At 36.7% G+C, this 11,434-nt stretch overlaps 1 protein-coding gene across 1 annotated transcript; it reads left to right on the forward strand.

The window, feature by feature from the left end:
- The first annotated feature begins 938 nt into the window (after window positions 1-938).
- On the forward strand, window positions 939-8,840 carry LOC147868928 (serine/threonine-protein kinase ATG1c-like). Its single transcript, XM_087324827.1, has 13 exons — window positions 939-1,319; window positions 4,084-4,201; window positions 4,476-4,534; window positions 4,607-4,671; window positions 4,771-4,864; window positions 5,619-5,699; window positions 5,775-5,886; window positions 6,675-6,732; window positions 6,915-7,219; window positions 7,302-7,609; window positions 7,716-7,971; window positions 8,051-8,121; window positions 8,306-8,840. The coding sequence occupies exons 1-13, from the start codon at window positions 1,089-1,091 to the stop codon at window positions 8,528-8,530; spliced, it is 1,983 nt and encodes a 660-aa protein (XP_087180953.1). The 5' UTR covers window positions 939-1,088; the 3' UTR covers window positions 8,531-8,840.
- The last annotated feature ends 2,594 nt before the right edge of the window (window positions 8,841-11,434 follow it).

Here is an 11,434-nt window from a genome sequence, read left to right on the forward strand (position 1 = left end):
GTTTCCATTCATTAATTTGACTTTATGTGGTGTCCTTATCACTATTAGCTCCCGAATATCATACTTTTTTTAGTATTACGTGTAAATCTTCATATCAAATTTGAAGGGTGGGAGTATGTTAAGAGCTAACCATAACTAACGGCAAGGTATAATGAATTGTAGTTCTCTAACCTTAAGGTTACAAGGTGTGGGCTAGTTCATAATGAATGAAAGGTAAGGGCAGAGTTATCGTCAATCCTATTGTTGGAGATAACTTTTGAGTATTTCATCACTTGACCACTTCTATTGAAGTAGTAAAATGTAAATCAACAAGCGCCCATGGTTTGACCCTATAAAAGAGGGCAACTTACCTTCATGAAGAGGACAAGAGTTATGTCATGGAGACTCTACTAATGTGGCTAAGCTCTAGCTACATATGTGTGTTCCTGCTTCCTTGAACCCAACATACGATACATGTTTGTACTCGGTGGTACAGGACAATGAAGAACTCTAATATGTCTTTCACCTTCGTTAAAGGGTGTTCTATCGCCCTTTCTTCCCTATTTCCTTTGTCATTTAATTTGCTAAATGTTCATGACTTTCTTACCCTAATGTTATGGAATGTGTCGTCACACCTAAGAACAAGTCAATATACAAAATATAACTTTGGTGCATTTCATGAATATTATATGAAGTATGCTAGACTTAGAGTGACAAGTAAAAAAAAGGTCTCTAGTTTAGGGGAGGATCGGTGGCAGAAGGCAGGGCGCAACAAAAATGGATAAATTGTGGTGTTGTTGGGAAGTAGGTTGGATTTTAGTAGGAATCGAGTTCAAGACTAGGAGTTCGTTTGTATGGAATGCCGAGGGGCAGTTTTGCAATTATAGTAAAATTGACGATCGTTTTTTCATTATTATTTACAATACCCCCCCCCCCCCCCCCTCTCCGGGAACGTCTTTCTCATTCACTAATAAGCTGAAAGAAAGAAGACATAAGACATATCTCTCTGCTAACCCTAATTTTCTTGCTCTGTGCGAAGGGAAGGGAAGGGAAGGGACAGACAAACTAGACAGGGACAGGGACAGAAAGGAAGGCGATGCGAAGTCGCGATGGATCGACCAAGGATTGTTGGAGAATACGAACTAATGCATCAGATAGGTTCTGGTTCATTCGCCGTTGTTTGGAAAGCCAAACACAGACTCACAGGTATGGAAGTTGCTATCAAAGAGATAGCTGCAGATAAGCTTAACCAGAAGCTCTGTGAGAACCTCATGTCTGAGATCGAGATACTTAAACGAACTAGCCACCCTAACATCATCCGCCTCTTCGCCACCATCCAGGTATGCATGCTTGGCACTGCATAGTACGGAAAATATTTTTTTTAGGTTTTTTAGTTTCTTGGATTAAACAGCATGAAATCATGGTTAGGTTTTTTTATCTCATTATTATTTTGGGTTTTAAACGAAATATTATGTATCGTTTTGTAGAAAATGGGATCCTAACATCATTCATCTCTTTCTTTTTAAAATTTAAAATTTTTATGTTTTGCTTTCTTCTTCATGCATGAAGCAATATAAAAGTTTGGGGAAGAAAGCCACAAACTTTTTGGATTTTAGATGAGAATTTAGGTTTTTTCGTTTTCTTTACAACTAGTTGAGTTTCTTTCTCATTTATGCATGAAATAATTGGAGATTATTTTAAAAAAAGGTCAGCATATTATTTTCTTGTGTGAAATAATTGGAGAATGCCACATAAATGGGGACGTAATAGAAAATTGTACTGTTTATCTGTTCCACGAATTTCCATGCTTTTCCTGCGTCAAATAATAATAACATGTTCTGTGAAAAAACCCACAATTGTTTTGTGAATATAATAGGAATTTTAAAATCAATTTGTTGAGATTGGAAATTGTGGGAATTATAATAAAATACTTATGATCATCTTCGTGGCTAGAGGCACCATGTGTAATTTGCAGATTAATAAGCCTATCAACAATGATTCTTATTATCCATATCAAACATGTTAATAATTGGAGTTAAGACAAATTAGACTGAACGATTATCCTTGAAAACTTTTTCTATCACGAGAGAAAGCCATGCAACTACAAAAGTCAATGCTTCATCATGAATGCCAATTGATAGGATCTATTCACAGGGTTAATCATTGTTCTTATGATTTATACGAATGCTGACTCTATATATGAAATCAAGCGGAGAAATATTCCGTGCCATTGGAAATGGATAATACAAAGTAAACCAAATTGCTATCCATATATGGCATTGTAAGAAAAAATTGGACATGCCAAGTATCTATATGCAATTGAACCAAGTATAAGTCCTGAACTATCTTAGAATGAGTGGATCACTTTGCATCATATTGTTTCAGCCCACTCTGAGAGAGTGACTGATATTGATGAATGATAATATTAGACTAGGCCCTATCATTTGAAAGTTGGTAGTCCTTATGGGTGATACTTTGCAGTTGCTGAAGTAGAAGGAAGAAGCGAATAAAACAGATTTGCATCATCTTTGTATTGCAATGCATTAGAAAGAATAAAGAGGAAAATGAAGAAACATGCAAGATTTTGACTGAATGATAAGTGGAAAGAGGAAGCAAAAAGAGGAAGCAAAAAGAGGTAGAATTCAGGAAGGAAGAGTTGCTGGAAGGAATGAGGAGCAAGAGGAAGAGTAAGTTTGTAGACTACAAAAGGAGGAGTATTGACTTGAGTGGTTACTGAACCACAAACTGTAGAAAAACACTTGATGCAAACTAGAAACTTGTACTAAGCAAAAAAGATATATTTAATATATAACAGTGGCACCCACGTCACAACTGTAACTGCTAACAGATACAATATGAAAAAGGAAGAGACGAGGGAATTAATTCCAAAATATATGTATTTTGGAGGAATTGGCGAATTCTTATATACATGTAGGAGTCCTTCTTTGCGAAAGGGAAAAGAGGTGGGTGATGGACAGCCATGTCGGCACTTGCCGAAAAAGGAAAATCACCTCCGTAAAGGCAAGCTACCACCTCACCGTTGCCACTTCTGCACATTTCCGGATAACTAAATGAAACAATAAAGCTTACTGCATAAATGAACAATGGTGAATCCAAAAGTGAAGAACTCCTTCAAATTGGAGCCAATCCCCCAATATAATTAACTCTATCATGATCTGAAAGAATTATTAATGCAGCAAGAGCAACTAAGTTAGCAACATGAAGGAAGAAGTGATAGGAGACGGCGAATGGCATGTTGTCCAGTGGAGACCAGAAAATCATTGTTAATCCCTATACTCAGCAGTGGCATCTAGCAAGCTAATGGAGTTAGTGAGATCTGAACCCAGATGTATGGGGTAATATAAAATATGCCTTAGAACAAGGGCAGCACTATTTTTTGGTTTTAAAAATGTAGAAGCGGGATGACAAAAAAAAAGTGCAAGTACAAGAAGATTTTCTCTTCAGAAAGAAACAATTGTGATTGTTCATAAGTATTGTATTTTGATGTTTAGGTTCGTGTTTCACACTCACCTGAATGTTTCACCTTTCTTAACTGCCGGAAAACTTTTCTTGGTGGTGTTGATAAAATGCACTCAGTCTCAATAATTCTCGAATGTTAGTGAGACATATATTGTTGTCTACATATGAATGATGATATATGGACATTTAATGTGCATTGAGAAACAGGATTCTGTTCTAGATCAAAGCAAACCATCAGATTAAAGACATATTCTCCTTATTGCCAATTTGGCATTCTTATAGATGAAAAAATTTGCCAATCAGATTTCAGCAATAGCATTTGCCATCTATACTGGAAAAGTCCAAGGCCACTCAGATAGATAAATTTACGAAACAGATTTCAGCAAGAGCATTGTTACAATGCCAAAGATTGTCATGGGAAATGCATAAGTTACCGAAACAATACTGTGCCTATACTTGATATTAGACATGAGTTTTGAAATTCAATTTCCTTAAAACACAAATTTTATAAGCTTCAATTTGACAACTGCTATCAAATTGTTAAGGTCAAAAACCAGTATGATTAGCAGACATTGTTAAATAAAAAAGAAGACAAATGAAATCTTTATTCTATCACTATCGCAGGCATCAAACCGGATTTTTCTTGTTCTAGAATTTTGTGCTGGAGGTGACTTAGGTGCTTTTATCCAGAAGCATGGAAAAGTATCAGACGCAGTTGCCAAACATTTTATGCGCCAGTTAGGTATGCGTTGATGCTCAAAAAGTTTTTATGTTTAAACCATTTTCTACTTTGGCATTTTGGAAGATAGAGGGTATTCAATAGTTCTTGTACATCTTTTGCATCTCGTCAATGATACCGATTTTAGATATCTCTGCATTCATGAAAGACTGTAGTTGTCCATATTCCTCAGGGTTTCCTTCCAGGCTATTCACAGAAATAAAGGATGCTGATTGTCTTAAGAACTTTATTCTATGCATTCTTGGCATTACACATCTCTTATATTGTTGTTGTATAGGTGCTGGTTTACAAGTTCTTCGAACAAACAATCTTATGCATAGGGACTTGAAGCCTCAGGTTGTTGATTTCTCATACCATTCACTTTCTGATTATCTTATTTAAATGCTAATACAACCTTTCTATTTGTAGAATCTTCTTTTATCGACAAGTGATAGTAATGCATCGCTCAAAATAGCAGATTTTGGCTTTGCAAGGTGGCTTTGGAATCTTTTGATTTGGTCCTTGTGCTGAATTTGTTTTATGGTGCTCTAAAACTTTCACAATCCAAAGATGTTGAAACCAGCCTTTTGCAGATCATTGCAGCCTCAAGGGATGGCTGAAACACTATGCGGATCTCCTTTGTACATGGCACCAGAGATTCTACAGTCAAAAAAGTATGATGCCAAGGTATTGTAAAGTTGTTCATTCCTTTTCTTAGCTTTTGTTATACCATAAATGGGAACTGTCTATAGTGTCATTCGGATAAAAAGGAATCATTGTAATCTGAAAGATTTTTAACTTCCTTTTTTTGCTGAGGCTCTTATGCAATATGGAGGTGTGGCAATTGTGCTACATAGCAAAATAAGTGTAGTATTTGCTGTTAACTAGTCGATACAGTAGTCAAACTTGTGTTCAGAGTCATCATGTTCCATAGAAACATTCTTGTTTGCACATCTTATGCATTAAGGTGATTCGTACTTCAGTCAATAATCAAAAGAGTCACAATTATGTAAACTAGGAAACATCATAGGTCTAAAACAATAAGATGCAGATTGTGCCATGTATGATGATTTTTGTTCCAGCAGGATATTGAAATCTATTTGTAGTCTGATTCTGGCAATATCCCCTGCCAACTCGGGGTTTTTGTGACTATTGACATGTCAAGATTAGAATGGTCCAAGCCTTTAAAACTTTTATGATAGGAGCCTTTGGAATTCTGAGCTTAGCTCAGTGTGACATTCATATCTAGAAGTTGGAACAAACTAGAAACCAACAGAAAACACCAAATCTTTTCAGCATGCATTGATCTTCTCTCCAAAAACACACTTTACTTTAAGACTGTTTACTTTGAGACATGTAAGATGCAGCCACAAAAAGAGGAGATAATATAGCTGAGAAGCTCTATTATTAAGTTTCTAAGAAGTATTTTGTTCTTGGACAGGCTGATTTGTGGAGTGTTGGGACAATTCTTTATCAACTAGTAACTGGACAGCCACCCTTTTTGGGTCAGAGCCCATTCCAGGTGCTTCTCAAAATCTAGCACTTGCCTTTGCATCGATATTACTTTCTGTTAAATCTAGATTTTGCTATTGTGCAGCTGCTCCAAAATATTCAAAAATCAAATGAGCTTCGTTTTCCACCTTCGGTTGCCAGAGAACTGCATCCCGAATGCATTGATCTTTGCCGAAAACTTCTAAGAAAGGATCCAGGTTTCCAACATTCCTTTGAAACCGATTTGACATGAAATTGGAACAAAGAACATACTAAAATTTATGGAAAGGATTTTGGTTCTTAAGACTGAGTTTTAAAGTAAAGTTACAAAAACTGTTTGGTCCATCAACTGTCACGCCTCTCCCTTTCTCTTCCAGTATGACCATGCCAATTTATTACCTGGTTGTGTTTTCAGCTACATGCTGTCACCTATGCTCCTTTTTTCCTCTATGCCTGCTGCCAGAGCCAGGGAGAAATAATTGACCTGTTCTTTGCATTAACTGAATACCATTTAGTCAATCCCACAGAATTGCCTTTAGAAGATAATACTGCAATGAATGATTACTTGGTCAAGGTCTGCCATGAACTAAATATGTTCAATCTCTGAAAATATTGTTCTTGAGTGTTTTACTTAGGCTGCCTCTGTATTTTGTAGAAGGGCCCGCAGAAATATTTAGGACTTCTAGTAGCTGTTTTTTTCATCACACTGATCTATTTCTCAATTAGCTGTCAATTGTACTACTGGAGTCTGTTTACTCGTACAACTATACCTTTTCACTATATGTTGTAGTTCAAAAAAGTATATATCGTAACTTCCACAAAGGGGAAATTTTAATGTTTTAGATTTAGTGGTATAATGGATTTGTGTGTGAGAATGTCAGAAAACAGAATTATGTGTGCATATAAAGGTCCTCTGAAACATCTATGTACAAACATAAGATATAAAGATGTTGCACGGCTTTTTAGCGTTTTTGGTTATTGATAGCGTTTATAATCTTCTTGGCAGTGGAACGGCTGTCCTTCGAGGAATTTTTCAATCACAGCTTCATTGCTGAGCCAATCAAGTAATCTCTTAAATCATGATTTATATTTTTCTAGCAACTTTCACCATTGCATAGGACAAAACTTGAAATAAATTTGCATATTAGTAAATGCATTCTACATGAATCATGAGCAATGTATACTCAATCATGCATACAAGGATGGGTGTTTACACATACTAAACTGAACGATTTGGGTAGTGTAGGCATCAGATGAGCAGCAGCAATTTGGAGGAGATATTGTCACCTCCTGCAGCGAAATTCACTCAAGATGAAGCAATGCCGTTTTTGCTTGATGAGGAGCAGCATCTTGTTTCGAGCCCGTCAAGTATAAACACGGTTTTTAGTAGAAGTCCCAAGGGAAATAATGTTGATTTCCTGGAGCCAAAGGAAACTAGCCTTGGATTGACAAGTAGGGAAAATGTGAAAGTTAAAACAAGCAAGCCAATTTCTGCCCAAAGCAGTTCATTCAGAGCAGATCAAGGTGGATTTTTAACAACCCATTCAAAAGGTATCTTTATTCTTTATGTTTGAGATTAGTTTTAGTTGCTATTATATACATATTAAACCAACCACTTTGTCTTTTACACCAGGAGCTCTCATGGACTCCGACGATTATGTTCTTGTTAGTGTACCTGTTTCATCAACAGACATAAGCTCATTCTCACCAAGTGACCAATTTACAGACCCAGAGAATCAATCGCCATCCAAATGTGCTTCGAAGAACTCCCTTTCCGCTCGTAATTCTGCAGGTGGAATTATCAAGAATAATAATCCTTCAATTTCTCATGCGGCTTGGAACTCTATTGATGTAGTGGGAGAGGCGACATCATCATTTCCCATAAGATTGTATGGATTACATAAGTGTGCCCAAACCATTTCAGAGTTGGCTAATGAAAAGGCAAATCTCGATATAATTTAGTACCTCACAATTTTTTGATCCATCTCTATGACAAACCACCAAATTAGAGTTGAGTTCTTACAGTAGTATTTGCTCTTTTATGCAGTATGCTGCTAGACAACATTTGGAAGCATTCTCAATACAATTGGTATGCTTAGCTTTGTGGAAGGAGGCGTTGAGCTTGCAACAAAGAGATGGGTCTCTTAAAACAATCAGTGAAGCTGATCACAAGCTATTTCTACCTTTCTTGGTTGAGTCAGATGATGGTGGCACTGAAGCAGTACATTCCAGCGTAAGGTACCACTTCCCACTGGCGGTAGAGCGAGCAGAGGAATTTGCTCCACTTCTGTATTCTTTGGATGGTATGTCCACATTACAGCATCTTTTTATTTCTTCGAACAGTAGGTTTCATGGATCCCTGATTTTCTTGTGTAATTGCAGGTGATACTGAGATCCCTGATGCTATGGATCTCATATTTCAGTATGCTTTGGCAAAAGGAAGAAGTGCAGCTGTATATAACGACATACCCCTACCATTTTTTTCATGTTAATTATCATGCTAGTAAATGATAGCTAATTAAATAATCGATCCAAATTGGGCGCTAGTTCAACTAATTAATTAGATCACTTTGTTATGCCTAAGGAAATGTTTATTAAGCCCAAGTATTGATCATTCACTCATTTAATCAAATGTAGGTCAATGAACTCATGGGAAACTTTGCAGATGCAGCCCTGGCCTATTCTAAAGCAGCAATAATGCTATACTTTCTCCTTGTTGAAGCAATAATCTTGCCATCAGCACCTTTGGTTTTAGATCATTCTGATAGGCAGCGACTTCACAACTACATCGAGATTCTTGTGACAAGACAAAAGTTATGCGCTGCTCAAAAGATAGATTCCAATCAACTGCAAGAAGGTTAGTTTCCTAGATTGATGGGTAGTATTTTCAGAGGAAATTATATTCATTCCTATTTATCATTTGGATCATACTTTATAAAGTGAATTGAAGGGGTTAAAAAGGTAGTGTTTAGGTAATTATTTGATTCTGTACATATTTGTACAAAAAGGTGGTTTTGTAAATAACATGTGTCTATATTGATTCAATATATTTGTAATTAAAGCCACGAGATCCAGTTGGATTTGCAAATGCATCATCTGGTTCAACCACCCAATCACAAAAAGGTTTACAGTGTATTATAAGTTTTAATCACCCCAGCACTGTTAATTTAACTGTGTCGTAAGGAAGAAAGATAGGTTAGTCAAGTCCTTTTAATGTAAAGCTCTGTCAGAATTTGTGAAATAAGAACTGATAAGAAACCTCAAGGAGGATTATGGGTGTCTCAGAAATTGATTTCCGTAATGTTTTGACATGGTTTAAGTGACTATATTCATTTTCAGCTAGAACGTTCATGGTTCCAACTTGATATATGAGTATGAAAAACTACTCAATTATTGGTGTTGCTAAATTGTTATATGAAAGTTAAAACAATCCTTACGTTTCCTAACATTGTTGGTGTTGTTTGATCTATGGCGCCTTGCTTTACAACTCATATCTGTGTTGTAGTGGCTTCATGTCCATTTAGTCGGGTCTGCGAGAACTAAATAACATGAAACTAATCATGTGCCTCATTGACAGATTTTCATCTTGTTAGATGTAAGTTTGTTTTCATGTTTTTGTTAATCCCACTGGCATAGACTAGCTTCTGCCTGTTGAGTAAACCCAAGAGGAGCAACTAGCAAGCATTGACCCACCCCGAAACTCCCGTATGACAAACTAGGTCCTTGATATGAGCATATGCCTACTCTCCTTCAACCCTAGCTGATTATGATGAGCACAAAAAGGAAAGAATTTGGTTCCTGTAGCTTCAAAGATGTGCATGCCATGCCGTGCAGGAATAGAACGCTAGATATGACCATTGAGAAATTTCCATTTCTCAAAAGTGTGTTTTGTTGAAGTACCTTGGTTGGCCATTCAACATTCTCTCTTACTTTTAGAAACTAGTGGTCTACTTGGGGTGGAAGTTTCTTGCAATATTTTGTAATGAACATCCTTATAAAATGATGTGTCTATACAAGAAGAACCACCTAGTTAAATGGGCAACATGCATAAAGCTCTAAAAGATTAATAGCACAGCTTTGACATGACCGCATTAACCTTTCTTGAATGACATATGTAAGTCCATTAAAACTTGTAATGCAAACATAGTCTCAACTTCCATAGAATCTATGCATACCAATGTAGGACTTAAAAGTGTTTTATTAATCCTAATCAAGCTAGTGAATAAACCCAACTCCAACCAAACTTGCAAAGAATATGAACTTTGGCTCCTTTAGTGAGAACTCATAATTGAAAGCCTTAGATGTCCACGTTTAGGCCTAGTTTTTTTATGAAATCAAGACATGACACAACGCCAACCTTTGTGAATGAGGACTTGTTCTCTACAACTTCGCCATCCGTAGTCGTTCCTTAAGGATACATTAAGATAAGGCTAATGATGATTGAAGGCTAATAATGATACTTTAGTGATAGTGAGAACCTAGCACACCTACCAAAGAAAGGTTGTGATAAAATATTGACCTTACCTTTAGATGTTTCCTGAACAAAGCCTTTAATAAAACATCAAGTCTATCTCACCATAGTAGATTCTTAGGTTGGAACTAGTTGGCTCTCTTGCTAAGATGTTAAGGCATGCAATTTTTGTGCTTAAATGTTTGATCTTGATGGTTATGAGGAGCATTGTTCATCTTTGAAAACCATGTACACCTTTGAAAACCATATATGAGAATACATTAGTTCTTGGTATAACACACACTCACTCACTCACTCACTCACACAATCACATTAATTTTAAACATTCTTTCATTTCTTTAAAATGTATGACTTACATGATTGCTTCAATTAAATGTGGCATTTTTTGTGATAAGTCACCCTTGTTCGCGTAACAAAAACATCCATTTATTAACCAAGTAACAAAAATCTATGAGATGTTCCTCCACAAGGACAGTAGCATTCTGGTCATAGGAGAACAAGTTTTGTATCTAGGAGGCCAGGAGGCCCATGTTAGTGGAACTTCCTTGAGAAGCAAAACACACATTTTTGGGCATGTAATCTTGCATCTCTCCAAGACATTGCATATGTTAAATAAGTTTGTCTTGTAGGACTAGAATAGATTCAAGAAAGAAACATCCATATTGTAAGGAGTTTTTTTTTTCCAAAAAAAACTCCTTCCATTAGTTATAAAATTTTACATATGCGATTAATATATACAAATTGCTATAGGGACGCGATAGGTCCACCTTATGTGGATGCCCACTGACTCAATAAAGGGGGAGGTCGACCATTGCTGGATGAAGGCTAGTCGTTGTCTTTCAACTCCATCGGAGTCGCCCTTGAGGCCATCGTATTGGCTTTTTAGAGTGGCTACAACTTCACTCCATATCTCTTGCATTAACACTATTGGCTGTGCGGTTTGGTTGGAGAGGACCCCTCTACACTGTTGTTTCCATAGAGTCCAAAGAGTTATTGGGCTGACCAATTCCAACACAACTTGAGATTTGGCATTGATAGGAGTTGAGTGGACATTGTCGATGGTGGAGAAAAAAACCTCTTGTGCTTTTATCACCAAAGCCATCCCCTCCTGATGCTCGTATCTGTCAGTTGTGTAAGGAGGAGTTCTATAAGGTAACAAGTTCACATTGGAATTTTTTTGAACTTATGTGTTTGAATATAAAACCCTCTCACCTCTCACAAAAAACCCTCCACCTTTGTTTAGTGTAGACATCCTCTTTGGAGTTGAAGGTGTTGCATCCTCTTTGGAGTTAAAA

This window comes from Azolla caroliniana, unplaced genomic scaffold (genome assembly GCF_043228905.1).
Source record: "Azolla caroliniana isolate FFs.n. ecotype wild unplaced genomic scaffold, voAzoCaro1.0.p SCAF_1, whole genome shotgun sequence".
Classification (NCBI taxonomy): domain Eukaryota; kingdom Viridiplantae; phylum Streptophyta; class Polypodiopsida; order Salviniales; family Salviniaceae; genus Azolla; species Azolla caroliniana.

Bases quoted from the DNA above. Each gene is read 5' to 3' on its own strand.
- LOC147868928 (XM_087324827.1), top strand. From the start codon at position 1,089: ATGGATCGACCAAGGATTGTTGGAGAATACGAACTAATGCATCAGATA. The intron at 4,535-4,606 runs GTTGTTGATTTC...TTCTATTTGTAG, and splicing joins ATAGGGACTTGAAGCCTCAG to AATCTTCTTTTATCGACAAG. The intron at 5,887-6,674 runs GTTTCCAACATT...TCTTCTTGGCAG, and splicing joins ACTTCTAAGAAAGGATCCAG to TGGAACGGCTGTCCTTCGAG.